General features: G+C 39.4%; 1 protein-coding gene across 4 annotated transcripts in view; it reads left to right on the top strand.

Annotated features, from left to right (window-relative positions):
- The window catches only part of kif21b (kinesin family member 21B), a 182,575-nt gene that overhangs the window by 150,436 nt on the left and 13,037 nt on the right, over positions 1-19,102 (top strand). For all 4 annotated transcript variants that reach the window (XM_060845457.1, XM_060845455.1, XM_060845456.1 and 1 more), the window contains 5 exons: positions 4,501-4,637; positions 9,899-10,079; positions 14,690-14,854; positions 15,869-15,986; positions 18,171-18,341. In XM_060845457.1, the coding sequence (XP_060701440.1) occupies positions 4,501-4,637; positions 9,899-10,079; positions 14,690-14,854; positions 15,869-15,986; positions 18,171-18,341 (772 nt within the window). The remainder of the gene's footprint in view (positions 1-4,500; positions 4,638-9,898; positions 10,080-14,689; positions 14,855-15,868; positions 15,987-18,170; positions 18,342-19,102) is intronic.

The raw sequence follows: 19,102 nt of genomic DNA, 5'->3' as shown, positions 1-19,102 counted from the left end.
TATCCAGGAAAAAAACAAAAAAAACAGTTTGGCCATGGTTTAAGTGTACATCAGAACAGGCTTAAGGTGGTGAATATCCAGTCATCTCCAAATATTTCTTTCTAATTGGACAGGACAATAGCACAAGAAGTTTTTTTGCAGAAAAATTTAAATGACTGAATTTTGGAAGTAAAAATCATTGGGATACATGAAACAACAGCAACTTGCATTTACATAGTGTCTTTCATATCATAAAACATCCCATGGCACTTCACAGCAGCAGTTGTCAAACAGAATTTGAGAGCAAGTCACATAAGGAAATTTGCAAAAGGTGACCAAAAACTTGATCAAGAGGTATGTTTTAAGACAAATCTTAATGGAGAAAGAATTGAGAGGTTCTTCAAGTTGAGAGATCCAGAGCTTGGGAACCGAGGCAACTTAAGACCCAAAGATCCGTGGTGGAGTCAGAAAAATCAGGGATGCGCAAGAGGCAAGAATTAAAGGAGTGTGGAGCTATGCTCAGTAGCAGCAGTGTGTACAATCTGCAAGACACACTGCAGAAATTAGCCCAAGATCCCGAGATAGCGTCACCCAAACCCAGAATCATGTGTATCTAGTAGGACAAGGTCAGCAGAGACATGGGAACACTGCCACCTGCAATTCCCCTCCAAGCCACTCACCCTCCTGAGTTCAAAATATATTGCCATTCCTTCACTGTTGCTGGAATTCACTTCACAAACCAGGAATTCCTCCCTAAGGGTATTGTGGGTCTACCACCTCACATGGACTATAGTAGTTCAGAAGGCAGCTCACCACTCAAGGGCAATTAGGAAAGGGGAATAAACACTGACCAGCCAACAATTCCCACATCCCAGGAGAGGAGGACTAGAAATCTGGGGATGTAGAGTTGGAGAAGGTTGCAAAGCATTTGGAGGAGGGAGTTGATAGTGACAGCTGGTGGAGAGGTGGGAAAAGCTTTGCAGACAAATAGTGTGTATGTTGTAGCTTAGGATGAAGTCGAAAGAGGTATAGGTACCTTTATGGACTTGATACTTAATATGTTCAACCAATACACTTAACTAACAACCAATGAAACACTGAACAATTAAATAACATATTAGAATATGAATTTGAGGAAGTATTTATCTCATTTCAAAGTGATTAATCAGATTTCACCTTGACTGTCACAGTATGTTCTGATCACATTGAAGCAAGATATATTTTCAAGTTCTGGTAGAAAAATCGAGAGGAGCCATGTGGCTGACCTTGTGTTACAGGAATGTTAGAGAAGTTACTTGAACTTTTTGGTCTAGCAAAGAGGCATTCTTAAAGTATTGTTGAAGAAGTGAGTATAATTATTTAAAGAATGAAAAGGATTAATCAAGAAATTAACTATATCATAGGAGCAAAACAGGTTCAATTTATGTGAAGTTAATTTTAACTGATAGCAGGAAATTCTTTATTACACAGAGTGATCAGAAAATGGATCAGAATTCCATTGGGAAGAGTTGAGGCAAAATCTGTGAAAGCATTCAAACACAGAGGAACAGGCATTTTAACACCTCAAATCTGTTCTACTATTCTAGTAAATCATGGATGATCAGTAACCTAATGTTATACTTTGCCTTTAACCTATATCTCAATAACTTTAATTAACAAAAAACTATCAATCTCAGTTTTAAAATTAGCAATTTGGCATGAATTTCCACTTGTAAAACATTCAAATTTCTGTCACCCTTGACCATGAAAAAGTATTCATAAATTTCATTCTGTCAAGTTTAGCTCTAACTTTTAAGCCTTGTCCTAGATTTTCCCAATCTAAGGAAATAATTTAGACCATAAGACCATAAGACATAGGAGTGGAAGTAAGGCCATTCGGCCCATCGAGTCCACTCCGCCATTCAATCATGGCTGATGGGCATTTCAACTCCACTTACCAGCGTTCTCCCCGTAGCCCTTAATTCCTCGAGACAACAAAAATCTATCAATCTCTGCCTTGAAGACATTTAGCGTCCCGGCCTCCATTGCACTCCGTGGCAATGAATTCCACAGGCCCACCACCCTCTGGCTGAAGAAATGTCTCCGCATTTCTGTTCTGAATTGACCCCCTCTAATTCTAAGGCTGTGTCCACAGGTCCTAGTCTCCTCGCCTAATGGAAACAATTTCCTAGCGTCCACCCTTTCCAAGCCATGTATTATCTTGTATGTCTCTATTAAGTCTCCCCTTAATCTTCTAAACTCCAATGAATACAATCGCAGGATCCTCAGCCGTTCCTCGTATGTTAGACCTACCATTCCAGGGATCATCCGTGTGAATCTCCGCTGGACATGTTCCAGTGCCAGTATGTCCTTCCTGAGGTGTGGGGACCAAAACTGGACACAGTACTCCAAATGGGGCCTAACCAGAGCTTTATAAAGTCTCAGTAGCACATCTCTGCTTTTATATTCCAACCCTCTTGAGATAAGTGACAACATTGCATTCGCTTTCTTAATCACGGACTCAACCTGCATGTTTACCTTTAGAGAATCCTCGACTAGCACTCCCAGATCCCTTTGTACTTTGGCTTTACTAATTTTCTCACCATTTAGAAAGTAGTCTATGCTTTTATTCTTTTTGCCAAAGTGCAATTTTCCTTATTTACTGCCCATAACGTTGTGAAAACGTCAATTAGATAATCCTGTAATTTCTAAACATCATGAAATGCAGGATAAAGTAAAGTATTAAAATGGCAATGGGAATTGAAAGGGTTACATGTTTACCTGTTTGAGACTTGGCTTGAGATAAAGAAATTAAGTGAAGAGAAGGGAGGAAGAAAATCAGTTCTGTGGGGATGAAACAGGTTAAAGTGATGAATATACCAAGACATCTTAGTTTGTGGGTTTTGCAAAGGAGTTGGAAGTGACATGTGCAGGGTTGAGGAGTTTAGGTTGGACCTGGAATTGAGATGAAGTCAGTGGCAGGCTTGTTAAAAATGTCTGAATGCTTGGTGGTCCAGGGGGAGCTATAAGGAGATGTCTGTGAGTTGGGGTTTCCCTCAGCTTTGCAGAGGTCCATTTGCCAAAAAAAAAGCAACAGTGCATCCTTTGTCAAGAATTTAGGATTAAACTTGAGGAGATGGGGTTCCTCATGTTCAGAAGGACACATTATGCTGAGTGAGAGGATCAGAATGTCACACTGACAGTTCTAAGTATAAAAATCCAGAGCGGGTAAGTGGGATCTGGTCGTTTGGATTCAAGTTTCGATATTGTGTGTTTTGGAGAATATGCTAGGGCTGCAAACTTGTTCCCAGAGGTGGCCAACTTGGAGGTGAGAAGACCATGGAATTTGGGGTGGGATAGTGGCATTCCCACAATACTGCCACCTTTCCCCCTCCACAGAATTAAGTCCCCAGCAGGAAAGCCCATATTCAATCTTGCCACACTTTTACTAATTGAGACTCTAAATTACCTGTAAATAAAGACCATTTCAGGATCTCAGCCTGCTGCAACTGAACCCATTTGCACAGGGACCTGTCACAATGCCTACTTGACTGATGAACTGCTGACAAGCCATGCAGTGTCTGGTGTGGGCAACATCCAGGCCATTGCTTCTGGTTCCCCTGTCTACTCTTCCCGTAAACCTCAGCCCTAGAACATACCTTCAACTTCCTTCCCTTCCCGCAACCCACATGCATGCATGCACTCATACACACACATATGCATGCACAAAAATGACTTGCTTCACTCATTCATTCACCCCTGATCCTAAGTGCTCTTCCACCAGCAGCCACAGTTACCTCCATGGTGCTGTTAAGTGCAGGAGCTGCCAACTTCTGGTCAGCAGCTGCACGAGATGAGATTTGCTGCTCTCAGAACCTATTCCAAGCCTGCCAAAAACCAAAATTCAGCTGCGTTATCGTGTGCCTGTGACTGAGGGGCCTGTTTTACTGACAAGCTGTAAGATTCACCCCTTTAAGTAGTTAAATAGAATGCAAATTTCCATTCAATGGCAGCTACAGCATGGTTAAAAGTAAATGTGCAGGTTTATGGGGTCTGGATGGGATCTCCTTTAAGGGTCGGTGTAGGCTTGATGGGCCAAATGGCCCCCTTCTGCATTGTAGGGATTCTATGATTTTTTTTTAAAAAACATTACAGCATCGTGTAATTTTCAAATGTTACTGAATAAAAATATTTATCTAATATTCATGCAGATTCATTCAAATTAATCAATCATCAGAAATATTGTGCTTTCAGTTCCTGTAAATTGTTTTTTTTTGTTTGTGTGTGTCTAAATGCTGTTCAGACTCATATCTGCATTGGATGTATTGCGATAGGCAGTTGTTCTGATCTGGAATATTGGTGCATGATTGATTGACCAATGTCACACTTTTTTTCCCCTTGGTTTTAGAAAGTGAAAGTAGTATAGGATTTTCGTCAAAGTCACCTCATGTGTTTTTGTTATTTTAATAAATAGAAGCCATTTCAAGTAAGCCAGTTTTTGAGACCAGGAGTTTATGATTTGATCCTTTGTTCTCTTATCAGGGGTGTGATTAACCCAGTTGGTGGTGCCAAAGGCAGCAGGACTGCCCCACTCCAATGTATCTCTGTTGCTGAAGGGCACTCTAAACCTGTGCTGTGTCTAGATGCAACCAATGACCTGCTGTTCACAGGCTCCAAAGGTAAGAACTCAGTGAGGGGAGGAGAGATGCAAGGCTGGGTGGCACAATAACATTCAAGCTGACATTTTATCTCTGGGATTTCACATGTGTTCTAAACCAACATGGTGAACCTTGTTTCCAGCTGAAGGGATCCATTGTAAGAGAGTCTGGCTGGTCTTAACAGGCAAATGGAATGACACCAGTGTTGAATTAGGCATCCTGTTCAGGGAACAGTGAAATGCATTTCTTGTTCAGGAGTGGATGCTTTTCAAAGATTGAGGTGGAATTTCTTCGACAGAGTTAGATGAATTGTATTCCACGATTAACTGTCATTTCAAGCTTGACAGCTTCTCATTGAAATGATCAAATTGGAGAAAAAGTACTTTTATGTCCAAATTACGCACACAGTTTTCATCAATTTTATACTTTGCTGTGTTCCTCAGAAAAATGTAAACCTCTCCTGACAAGCAATTTCAGTTTCCAGCACAGGCTTCAGTTGCCATTAAATGGTTGAACAATGTTTTAAATTTGGTTACTATTAGGTTGTAAGTTTGCTTGCTGAGCTGGAAGATTTGTTCTCAGATGTTTCATCACCATGCAAGGTAATATCATCAGTAAACCTCCATTGAAGCGCTGGTGTACTGTCCCACTTTTTGTTTATGTGTGCTTGTTCTGTTGTGGGTGATATCACTTCCAGTTCTTTTTCTGAGAGGTTGGTAAATGGGATCCAAATTGATGTATTTGTTGATGGAGTTCCGTTTTGAATGCCAGGCTTCTAGAAATTCCTGTTTGTGTCTTTGTTTAGTCTTTCCTAGGATGGATGTTTTGTCCCAGTCGAACTGGTGTCCCGTGTCTGTGTGTAAGGGTACTAATGATAGCTGGTCGTGTCTTTTGACGGCTAGTTGTTGCTTGTGTACCCTGGTGGCTAGTTTCCTGCCAGTCTGTCCGGTGTACTGTTTGTTGCAGTCCTTGCAGGGTATTTTGTATATGACTTTTGTTCTGCTGGTTGTTGGTATGGGGTCCTTTAGATTCATCAAAGCTGTTTCAGTGTGTTTGTCGGTTTGTGGGCTACCATGATGCCAGGGTGCTGGAGTAGTCTGGTTGTCATCTCTGAGATGTCTTTGTTGGATGGTAGTGTGTCTTGAGTGTCTGGGTGTGTTGTGTCTTCTTGTTTAGGTTTGTTGTGTAAGAATCGGTGGACTGTGCTTATCGGGTACCTGTTGTTCTTGAATACGTTGTATAGGTCTTTTTCTTTGGCACCGTAGTTCCTGGGTGCTGCAGTGTGTTGTGGCTTGTTTAAATAATGTCCCGATGCGGCTCTGTTTGTGGGTGTTGCTCCTGTAGTTGATTATCTGGTCAGTGTGTGTCGCTTTCCTGTAGACACTAGTCTGCAGCTGTCCATTGGCTTTTCATTCTACTGTGACATCTAGGAAGGGGAGTCTCTTGTTGTTCTCTTCCTCTTTGGTGAACTTAATACCAGTAAGGATGTTGTTTGCGTTTGTGGGTTTCTTCTAATTTGTTCTAATCCACATAGTTCTAAAGCTTGGGCTGGATTATGGGGAGAGCTGCTCATTCCGACCTCTCCAGAACTGCTTCTGCCAAGAATCCTGATATTGGTAATCCCATGGGTGTCCCATTGATTTGCTTTTATATCTTGTCATTGAAGCTGAAGTGGGTTGTGAGGCACAAGTTTACTAATTTGAGGATGTCCTTGCTGATCGAGTTGGTGCAGTCTGGTGTTGGTGTCCCTGTTTTTTCAGTAGGGCGGCCAGTGTTTCTTTGGCCAGGCTGATGTTAATTGACGTGAATAGGGCCGTCACACTGAAGGCAACCATGACCACATCATCCTCTACCTTGGTGTCCTTGAAACGGAAGTGATATCACCCACCACAACAGACCAAGACATGTAAGTAGAAAGCGGGACAGTACACCAGCACTTCAACAGAGACTCACTGATGGTGACAAAACGTCTGAAAACAAATCTTCCAGCTCAGCAAGCAAACTTACATCCTGAACCACAACCTGAGCTACAAATCTTCTCAAAAAATCATAACCACTTGGTTACAATATTTTGCTCTGCTATAAATTAGGAAAACCTAATATATTCTGTGGGCACTGGATGACAGCAGAAAGAAACATTTGATTTTGACTAATAAAGCCTTGTTCCTCATTACTACTTAAGCATTTTCAGTTCATTTCATTCGACTGTAACTTATCTTGGCGTTTTGCCATTACAAATTATTCTGACTTATTCAAGTTGTTTTCATGTCAAGATCTGATGTGCATGACTATTTCTTTGCTGCATTTTCGGTTGTATTTTATGTTGAATGTTGAACCAGCACAAAATTACCGTGCAAGGTTCAGGCAGTGAAAATTATTTATCCTTGTAATATGCTCACTAGTTAATGTGCCTTTTGACTGCACAATGCCTGAAAATTGATTACAAAAAAAAATGACATTGAAAGGAATAGTTTCAGCACAGAATAAAGCCATTCAATTAGTTGTGTCTATGCTAGCTCTCAGCAAGAGCAGTTCAGCTAGCCTTATATCTCCCAGCATTCCACATAACCCTGTTAATCTATTTTAATCTTGAGGTACATGTTCAAATATCTTTTGAATTCCAACTACCAATCTCCTCTAGAGGACTGTATCTGATTTTCAGGGGCTATATTTTCATTCTCAATAACTTTCAATCCTAAACTATGTAGGATTGTTTGCTATTTATGCTTAAATCACTGTGTTTAATACAAAAAAAGTATAATACATTATTGCAAATGGTAGAACATATTCAACTTTTTATATTGTAAAATCAATCTTTAATTCTGGCATATGTGGTTAAGGAACAGGTACTACAGGTACACAATCCTCCATCTGAAACACTTGGGACCAGCTGGTTTTTGGAATTCGGAATTTCTCGAATTTCGGAATAAGTGACAGTTTGATGGTGAAATTTTTTAAAAACTTACCGAAGAGCAGACTCACTGTGAGTACTACGGGCCCTAAGACAGAATTGAGGCTTGCCAGTGCTGGGCCATGCCCCGCAATGTCCCACGTTGCATCCGAGTGACACACATCGAGTGGGTGTGGAGTTGGGTTAACTGTTTGCACACCAAACAACCTTATTAATGAGAAAAACTTCATGAAAATCCTTCGGATTTCGGACCTTTTCGGATTTCAAGATTTCAGATAAAGGGTTGTCTACCTGTAACCTAATTTGTCCTGGTAACAATTTTTGAAGGTCGTGAAAAAAATCGTTTTTCACTTGCTGCCAGCTCATGTCAGGTGCATAGAGCTGTGTCAACACTGCAATCCAACCAGATGGGCAAAAGTGGCAGAAAGTGGTGCAGATTAATTTCTTTTTTCCATTTCACTGCGTCAGCCTGTGGACACATTGGCTGAGATTGCACACCCAGTTTTTGAAGGCTTCTGAACATTGACCTCTTTATTGGCATAATTTGATGTGTTGTGTTTCAATCTAATAAATATAAAGGCATAGGCTTTGAAATTGAAGGCATTACTAGCACGTTAAAGAGGTATAATCTGATGTTTCGGGAAAGAAGAAACAATGGAGTAAGCTAAGGTTCCTACATTAACCACTTAATGTAAAAAGCTCTTTCAAATTTAAAGGCGACAATTTTAATTTTTAAGGGATCTTCTCTATGTTTTTTTCTTTTTGGTCATCGGGGCCATTTTTCATTCTCACTGACTTCTTTTGGCTAATGCAGTCACGTAGCATTACCTTCTGTATTTGTGTTGATGTATAAATTACTTGGACTCACACAGAAGCAGAATTAGAGGAATTCATTAATGTTCTCCATAATTATTAACCCATTAAATCTAAAGATGACATATAAGGAGTATGTACTATAGTAATTAAATTAATATGAGAAGCATAAATTAACATTTTTTTTTCCAAATATTTAGACACACAAAAAGCTGTGACTCTAAACACACCTTCCACAGACTGCTAAAGTTGCAACTAATTTGTTTCCGTAACATATTTACAAAGTTAAAATTGTTTAACCAAACAGCTACTACCTTTTTCTTAGTTTCGGTCTTGGTTTTTTTTTTAACGACTGACACAGAGTTCATTACAATAGTGTTAGCTACTATCTTCTCCATAGTATAGCTCTTGTGCAGTTTTAAGCAAGTGGTAAGAAATATTTATTTGCATATAATTCATTAACTTCCGTGATTTCTAGTTAACCATGCTACGAGTTAGTGGAGCGTTCCTTTGTAGACTAGATTTGAAACTTTTTTTTGCATTTAATTCATCTTCTCCGTCTTTGCAACCTCCCTCTCACTCTCACCCACTCTCTCCCTTGCAATATGCAGCCTTACCACTCTGCAAAACAATCTTGTCCCTTTCCCCTCATTGACTCTCCTCATTGTTCTGCCTTGCTTAAACCCTCTCCCAAGCTCATTGCAGACTCCCAATCTCCACATACCCCTCTCGCTGCCCCTTGAGACCACAAGCTCCTTTGCAGCCTTCCTTTTCTCACAAAATTCCACAGAGAAAGCAGGAAGAAGGGTTGCTCCCTAAAAAAAGGCGAGCTTCACATTTCAGCCTCAGCAAAAAGGAAGCTGGCCACCAATCTTCACACGTGCAAGCTTCAGTCTCCCTGTTCCCCCAGCGACTCTGTCAATCCCTGCATTTACTTATCCAGCTGTCACTGCTTCACCAGCCACAGGCTGTTCTTGTAATCTGTGATTGGAGGAGTAGTTATTCACCCCACCGCACCTCACTCCCCCCCCCCCCCCCCCCCCACCCTCCCCCACCACCCCCACCCTCACCCCATGAATAGAATGGCAGGGACCTTTCTCTGATTAGTGTCACTATGAGTACATTTTTTTGTGGGTGTTTTGTAAATTTTGGGAAATGATTCATAATTGTTTTGAGTATTGATTGAAAACCTTGAACTTGAGTCAGTCAAAGGCAATTTTGTTTACTGGCCTGTTAGATGATGGACAGCACTGTACATGATATTGAACTAGACGAGGTGATCTACAAAATTGTTGTTGCCAGATTGCCTCTAACCAACAATTTAAAACCTAAAAGAAGGTAATGGGACACAGATAAATCAAATTGTTTCGTTATTCATCAGGATGACCTTTCTGTGGTTGTTTCGGTGTATATGTCTGTTGATCATTGAGAAAATTCATTTAATTGCTAGGTTAGGTTATTTTATAGTTTGTTTCTACTTTCCTTCTGTATCAGTAAAAAAACGATTTTTGAAAAATTTCTGTTCCTTGGTTAATTTTGTGCTCTGTAATTTATTCAGATCGCACTTGTAAAGTGTGGAATTTGGCGACAGGACAGGAAATCAGTACCCTGAAAGGGCACCCGAACAATGTCGTCTCCGTCAAATACTGCAGTTACTCCAGTCTTGTGTTTACTGTCTCCACATCATACATTAAAATTTGGGATATCCGAGAGAGCCCCAAATGCATCAGGACACTAACGTAAGGAACTTGCCCTACAGTCTGTGTTGATATTATGGCTTTAAGAGATGTATTTGGTTCTTTTTGTTTTTTGAAGACAGGTGTTGAGCTGTAAATGCCAAGGTGTCTCCTCCAAGCTAACTCAGTAAACAGCTCATGAGGGTTTGGGTTTTTTTAAAAGTTGAAGCAATAGAAGCAGCATGAATGAGTGGAGTCAGGCTTCCACAGAACCAGGGCTTTAACTTAGCTTTCAGTAGTTGTTGGGGTTTTGAATTTGGCTGTGGAAGCTGTAATTCATCTCTTTGCTACAGCAGAGTTCTCTTTCTCTGCCAGAATTTTCTTTTGATGTTCTTTCCTTCTGGGCTGGAGAAACATTGCATGTGAGACAATCTATGTTCTTAATTTGCTTTTGCAAAGGGTGTATTCATGGGATGTTACTATTTTGGAAACATTGCTGTTTAATAGTTAAATAATCTATTATTCCATTCAGTTTTCAATAGAGTTATGCCAATTATTTTTTTATATTTTAACGATCGGCTAAGAACAAACTGTGCTTTTCAAAAAGTAGTGTAACCTACAGAATTACATCTGGAACACAGCACCTTACACCACCTTTAAATAAGAAAAAGTTACAGTCTAAGCTATCTCCTTGAAATATCTGAAGGGAGTTTGGTCTGGTCCATAAAAAAATCTAATAGAAACATAATTCATTACATATACGTATGGTAAACCCTGTCAGTATTTTTGGTTGAACTTGAGGTTTGTTAATAAAAATAAGAAATGGGGCAGCACAGTGGCTCAGTGGTTAGCATTGCTGCATCATAGTGACAGGGACCCGGATTCAATTCCAGTCTTGAGTGACTGTCTGTGTAGAGTTTGCATATTTGCCCCATATCTGCATGGCTTTCCTCCCAGTACTCCCGTTTCCTCCCACAGTCCAGAGAAATGCATGTTAGGTGGATTTGCTATGATGAACATGGGGTTACAAGATTAGGGTGGGGGCTAGGTCTGGATCTGGATAGAATGCTGTTCAGAGGATTAATGTGGATTCAATGGGCCAAATGGCCTCTTTCTGCACTGTTGAGATTCTATGATTCTATTAAACATGCAACAAAACAAACATGGAACAAAAGGGCAGCACGGTGGCTCTGTGGATAGCACCGCTGCCTCACAGCACCAGGGTCCCAGGTTCGATTCCAGCCTTGGGAAACTGTCTGTGTGGCGTTTGCACATTCTCCCTGTGTCTGCCACATTCCAAAGATGTGCAGGCCAGATGAATTGCCCATGCTAAATTGTCCATAGTTGCTAGGTGCATTAGTTAGAGGAGGAGTGGGTTACTCTTCAGAGGGTCAGTGTGGACTTGTTGGGCCGAAGGGCCTGTTTCCACACTGTAGGGAATCTAATCTCAAACAAATTAATTCAGGTTCATCCAATCTTTCCACAGAACCAGGGGTGAAAGTGAGGACTGCAGATGATGGAGACTTAGAGTCAAGATTAGAGTGGTGTTGGAAAAGCACAGCAGGGAGGAGTAGAAACATCCAGGAGTGTCGATTTTCCTGCTCCTCGGATGCTGCCTTACTTGCTGTGCTTTTCCAGCACCACTGTAATCTTGACTCTAATCCCCATCATCTGCAGTCCTCACTTTCACCCACTGGTTGCCCCGACTGGTATTGTCCTGAGTGCAAGTTCTCAAAAGTTAAACGATAGAATGTCTGTCTTGTATTATCCTATTATTTATATTCAACTCATTTCTTTTTGCAAACAGTATCTCCTTCATATCAGCAGCTTAAAAAGGATTCCTAATCACCTTTTGATTGGAATAGCTTGCTGGAATTTTTTTTTGTCATTAACTAACTTAACTGTTTTTTTCAAATTAACTTGTACTTGCTGGATATATAATTATTTGTAAGGTTATCTGGTAATGTGCATCTGGAAGGGATATTTTAAAAGTTCATGTAGAAAGACAAGTTTCAAACAAATAAGAATAATATCAGCATCAACTAGGAAGCTTTGTTGGAAGGGAACTCATTTTGAAGAAAATGGAACAAACCTTTACTACAAGTAAGATAAACAAACATTCCCAGAAAGATTGCATAGTTAAATTGAAGGAGATTAAGAAAGAAAAATGAACTACAAAAAACTAAAGTTAATAGGAGAGAACTTTCGGAGGAGTTTAGCACAAACTGAAATGGCTGTTAATTATTTTTTAAGAAACCTTGGATGTGGTATACCAAGTTAAAAGTCTAAAATCTAGACATGATGGTGTAATAATGGAAGACAAAAATGTTTAAAATTTTAAATACATTTCTGGAACTGTTCAGTAAAACAAGTATAATATTCATCCATTAAACTGATAGTTTTCTATCCCAAAGGTTTTTGAAATGAGCCATAGATGCTTATTAAGTTAAAAAGGACATATGATTAGTAAGTCACACAGATCTAATTTCTGGGGACATCAGATGAACCTATTGTAATGAAGATTTCATGAAGAATAAATATGTGTGGCTGTGGATCCATTTATATGGAAATAAACACTTTTATAGTGACACAAATTATACACTGTCAAAAAAATGGATAATTGTGGTCTCAACAGATTAACATAAATAATCAAAAACAGAAAACTAGTGTCGAGATGAAAGCTGTTGTCAGATCCATTTACTTAATTTTCTTGAGGCCAGAATCAAGGCAGTTAATTTCGGTTTTTGGTATGCCTTTAACAAAATTTTAACAACGTTCTTCTTAATGTTTAAACACTACAGGAATCTAGGGTATAGCATGTAATTGGATTTTTTAAAAAAAATAACGAAAGCTAGAATTCTTGAGATACACAGTTTTAGTCTGGAGTATGTATTCATGGTTTCTCACAAAGCTGTTCACTTCAAGGAATTATTGCACTGGAGGGGAAAATTACTTTTCTTCCTTAAGTGTTTAAGTAGAGTGGAAAGAAGAAAGCAGGAAAATATGGACCTGTCAGTTTAATGTACATTGTGGGAGGTCATGCGATTCTATCATCAAAGTAATGTGTGACTGTTTGACAAGAATAATCTGATTGAAGAAAAACAATATGAATTTGTGAAGCGTATATCATGTCTGACTAACCTTAGTTGTATTTTATATATGGCCCATTAACACAGTGGACAGGGAGCTGACTTTGGATATTGTTCAACACTCAGGGGTGGCATGGTGGCTCAGTGGTTAGCACTGCTGCATCACAGCGCCAGGAACACAGGTTTGATTCTAGCCTCGGGTGACTGTGTGGAGTTTGCACATTCTCCCTGTGTCTGCGTGAATTTCCTCCAGGTGTTCTGATTTCCTCCACAGTCCAAAAATGTGCAGGGGTTAGGTGAATTGGCCGTGCTAAATTGTGTTCAGGGATGTGTAGACTAGGTGCATTAACCAGGACAATGTAGAGTAATAAGGTGGAGGAATGGGTAGGAATGGAATACTCTCTGGTGTGGACTTCTCAGGCCAAATGGCCTGTTTGCACACTGTATAAATTCTATAAAATTGTCTTTAGAATCTTCCAAAAGACATTTGGTGACATTCTGCTTCAGAGATTGTCAAAAATACAATTGATTGGAGCATAGTCTGGCTGACAGTGATTAGTTCAGAATTTTTGGATCTGGATGGCAGAATAGAAGAGATGTAACAGAGGAGAGGAGTGGCAGTGTCCCATAGCCATACCCCACCTGGTGCACATATAAACCATTTTTAGAACCTATTTCTGATGTTGAGGTTACTGGATAGAATTGTCAAATTTCACCATCTGCTGTGATGGGATTCAAACCCACGTCCTCAGAACATTAGCCTGGGGTTTTGGATCACTAATCTAGTGACAGTACCAGTGTGCCACCACTCCCCAGAGGAATTAGCGATCTTAACAGAATAGCTATATAGAGATGCTAAGGCAGTTTTAACAAGGGTAAGTTCAAGGTTTACAAAGTTCTAATCAAACCATATTCAGAAAATTATGTTTGATTTTATTCATTATATTAGAAGGTATGCCAGTGACAGAAAGTATAATAGAGAAATATAAAAGGATCCACTTCAAATATTAAGGAAGTCCAATTGAATTAATTAATCAAGAACTAGTATTTCAACTGTAATCCCACAGGAACCCTGTGCTCAAAAAACATGACTCAAGTAATAGATTCATGGAAGACGATATACACAATGAAGCAAAGAGCATATTTGGAGATTTATCAGTAATATTTTAATGGATTAATATAGTCAGAATTATAACAGTCCTCATTATTTTTCTGTAAGTTATCAACTTTGATTGATTTTTGGGGTGGGATAAAAGAGGAAGTTCACGAAAGAAAATTAACATGAAGTTGGTGGTTTCACAAGCCTCTTTACTTCACAAGGTCATTCATGTGAAAATTAGAAATTATTTTGACTCTGTAGTTTGTTGGGAGAGAGCAAGAGCACTTTGTTTTCAATGCAGCTTGGATGTCAACTTAGTCCCTTGTTTCCTGCTCAAATACAACACTTTCCAGGAGGTTAATGGCTGGCAGGTGCCAATCCACTTCATGACGTCAGAGATTGAATGCAATGAAATTAACAAATTACAAGATGTCTTCAACCTGGTGCACACTGACAAATAGCATTTTATCTTTTTATATGATCAGTTCCTCTGGTCAGGTGACTTCAGGTGATGCTTGTGCCAGCACAACCAATCGCACTGTGAGAATTGCACAAGGTGAGCACCAGATCAATCAGATTGCACTGAATCCTGCTGGCACTCTCCTCTATGCTGCTACTGGCAACTCTGTTCGCATCTGGGACCTTAAAAAGTAAGGCATTTTTCCTGGTTATGTTGTTTGTTGTATATTTTACAAGTAGCTTTAACTTCAGTGTATTTGATAAAATGTGACGTTCTTAAATAATATACAGAACAGTTATTTTGATTCTTCATTATTCGATTAATATGGTTTCTCGATGGTTACTTATGAAGTAGGCAATGATCTTTTAAAAAAATGAATTTGTTCAACTTAACTGCTGATTCCCCAAAGTCTCATAATGATGTACAAGGCACAAAGGAGAATGCTGTCACTTGCTTATTGAGGATTCTTTCAGAAACCCTCAAGAATTTTAATATCTTCAAGAACAGAGAAGTTTGCTTAATCAGTAATTTATTCACAAGCATTACCATCCATTGAACTCTACCACTACCATACCTTGGCTGCAGTGAGTACTATCTACTATGAAGAATGCACTGCAGCAATTTGCCTAGAATGAAAAAGTGAATGGTAATACCATCACCTCCAAGTTCATGTCCAAGTCACACGCCATCCTGAAATGGATGCCATTCCTTCATTGTCACTCATTCAGAATACTTGAACTGGCAGTCCAATGCAGTTTGCCCACCTTAAAGGACAAAGAGGGATGCTCAATAAATATCACTCTTGTTAGTACATTCACAACCTGGGAATGAACTTTTAAGACTTAATAGTTTTAGAGGACAATAAACCTTGAGAAAAAGTTATTTTACTTTTTGATTTAGAATTTTGTCTTGCGTGGTAGTTCTCTGGTTATACGTCTTCGAGGTAGGCTATGGCCTAGTGGTATTATTGCTAGATTATGAATCCACAGACCCAGGCAACATTCTGGGACCCAGGTTTGAATCCCACCTTGGCAGCCTGTGAAATTTGAATCCAATAATAATAATGATCATGAAGCCATTGCCGATTGTCAGGTTTGTATTTTTTCAGAAGAATGATTCTTTGATTATGCAACATGTGGTTGGCTGAATGCTGATCTAACTTTGGTCAGCTCCAATATTAATGTTTGCCTTTTTCTTCATTTAGAATCCAACCTGTTGGGAAACTCACAGGCCATATTGGTCCAGTAATGTGCCTCACAGTAGAGAGAATGGCAACAAAACATGACTTGGTCATCACTGGATCCAAAGATCACTATGTGAAGGTAATGTTCTTTGTGATCCATACCCAGTATTATAAACCATCATCTCATCCAGTTCTGGTAGCAACCCTTCAGTAACAAAACAACCTTTAAATGTATGTCTTTTTGCAACGTGAAACCACTGATTTAATTAAAAACAAGCAGTATTTTAAGTAAAGTTTAGCACTATTATACAATCAAATATACTATGGATTATTTATCAGGTAAAAAAAAACTCACTGTTGTCTGGATTACACAAAAGTGCTTTGGGCACCAGCATTCATATCACGAATTTGGCAGCAAAAACTTTAAAATTTACAAAGATTTTATCTGTTGGTTTTCATCTTTCCATTCTGGACACTTTTTCTGTCCAGAAACCAACACCCCAATGGGGAAGAACTTGGCCGTTTGTTTTCAAATAATGAACCACCACTTAAACAAAATACCCAATCACCTAATTACAAACACTACACCCAGGGTCAAAGTGACAATACAAAATCAAGGAGGCAGGGTTAGAGAAGAAGGGAGGGGCCAAAATCAAAATACTGTTAAAGGCAAGGATAATGCACTCCCGCCTCCACTATGCCTCCAAGGTTCATGGTGTATTGGCAGACATGCCATGCATCACCCAGGTACAAGCATAGTCATGGGAGAGAGGCAGGCGTTTGAGATTCATGACCCCCTCCACTGCCCACTATCTGGACCTGGACCTGTTGATGGCTACTTTAGCCAGGCCCAGGGGCAGTTCTAAAGAACTTGGGTCTTAGTTACTTGAGTCAACCTATCCAGAATGCTATGACACATCTCTGGGACAAATAGAACTTGAACCTGGATATGCAAACTTAGTTTTATTTTGTATATAATTAACCTGTTCAGGTGTGCTATGACCCACCTCTGGATCAGGTGGGACTTTAATTTGTGCCTTCTAGCCTAAAGGTAGAAGCACTACCACTGCACCACAAGGCCCTGGAGCTCAACTCTTTCTTTTGGTTTTGAAAATTCAGAATGAGATAGGGCTCTAAGATTGACCTATAGACACTTTTAATCAACCTGTTCAGATATTTTATGAGACATCTCTGGAGAACATGGGTTCTGAACCCAGACTTCCCAGCTCAAACATAGGAAAATTACTTTGCTTAGAGCAAAGGCGATTGAGAAGGGACAAGACGGAGATGTATAAAATTGGCTTGGATAAAATAGACAGGAAGGCTCATTCCCCTTGGTGGAGGGATCAATGACAATGGGGCACAGATTTAAGGTAAGGTAAAGGCAGATGGTTTAGAGGAAATGTGGTGGAAATCTGGAACTGACTACCTGTAAGGGTGGAAGAGGTACGTTGAAGTATGTAAATGTGCACTTGCAATGCCAAAGCATACAATGCTATGGGCCAAGTGCTGGAAAATAGGATTAGAATATTTAACTGTTTTTTCTTGACTGGAATGGACATGAAAGGCAAAAGTGCCTTTGTCTATGCTGCAGATCTCTATGACTCTACATTGTCTGCACAAGATCCCTGAACTCAGTATTTTTTTCAGTTTTATAAACACATCACCTGAACACCCAATCAAGAATTCAGCTTTCTTTGGATTAAAAAAAAACACAAGTCACTCAGTTAACAGGTTAAAAACAAAGCAATTTACAATGTATGTGCATCTGGAGCATATAGGACTTAAACCTTAGCAATCTGGCTCAGAGGCAGGGACATTACCATTGACACACAAACCCTCAAGAACTCACCTCTGAGATTTTTTTTTGTGACGCAGTGCCAAATCACCTGTTTGAATTAAACAAAAAGGTATAAGACTACTGTGGGCAGAACTATAATCTGGAAGATAAATAGTCTCATCAACATCAACTGCTGGAGCTGACCTGGTTGAGCATGAAAGGGGCCTGTCCTTCTAACTCTGACAAAGAGCAACTCCAATTGAAATGAAATTATTTGTTACATTTGATACTGACTTTAATTTTAGTGCAGAACTTTAACTTAGGACAGATTATTTACCCACTGAAGCGCAATTTTTCAAACTGTTTGTGATAATCTAGCTTCAATTCATAAATTGCATTATTATTGGTGACTTCAGAAAATTACTATTCTGGAAATTAAGTTCCTTCAGAGTTTAAACTACATTTTTTATTAAATTGCCTTCTGAAAATGTTTGAATTTACATTAATTGATTAAATATTAACAACTACGTATTTGCTATCTAGAAGTTTGAAATAGCTGAAAGTACTCTTGGAACTGTTGGACCCACTCATAATTTTGAACCTCCCCATTATGATGGAATTGAATCTTTGGCAATTCATGCGGATATTCTATTTAGTGGATCCAGAGACAACGGAATTAAAAAATGGGACCTGGAACGGCAAGAACAAATACAGGTACAAAAATTCATCTTCAATGTCTGCATTGAGAGCAAAAGACTGCAACTTGTTTTATAATTAATTCTCTTTTCGTTAGTTTAAGTTTCTTTTGTAATAAATAGAATATATGTAATTTTTCATTTCCAACATATCAAGGAGAAATATCCCTGCAGTGTTAAATGATTGTCCATAAGACCATAAGATATAGGAGCAGCAATTAGGCCATTCAGCCCATTGACTCTGCTCCATAATTCAATCATGGCTGATATGTTTCTCAACCCCATTCACCCACTTTCTCCCCATAAACTTTTATCCCATTGATACTCAATAACCTATCCAACTCAATCTTAAATATACTCAATGATCTGGCTTCCGCAGCCTTCTATGGCAATGAATTCCGTAGATTCACCACTCTCTGGCTGAAGAGGTTTCTCCTTATCTCCGTTCTAAAAGGTCTTTCCTTTAAGACTGCCCTCGGGTCCTAGTCTTTTCAACAGTGGAAACATCTTCCCAACATCTACTCTGTCTAGGCCATTCAGTATTCTGTATGTTTCAATTAGAACCCCCCTTATCCTTCTAAACTCCATCAAGTATGAATCCTCAAATGTTCCTCACATGTTAAACTTTTCACTCCTACAACCATTCTCATGAACTTCTTCTGAACACTGGCCCAGGGCCGGTACATCCTTCCTGAGATATGGAGCCCAAAACTGTGCACAATTTCCAAATTGTACTTAATTTATTCAGAGCAGCTTTTTGACACACTCCTCTTGACTCTT

This window comes from Hemiscyllium ocellatum, chromosome 26 (genome assembly GCF_020745735.1).
Source record: "Hemiscyllium ocellatum isolate sHemOce1 chromosome 26, sHemOce1.pat.X.cur, whole genome shotgun sequence".
NCBI lineage: Eukaryota > Metazoa > Chordata > Chondrichthyes > Orectolobiformes > Hemiscylliidae > Hemiscyllium > Hemiscyllium ocellatum.
The sequence above is the reverse complement of the archived record's forward strand: the minus strand, read 5'-3'. Positions and strand labels throughout refer to the sequence as shown.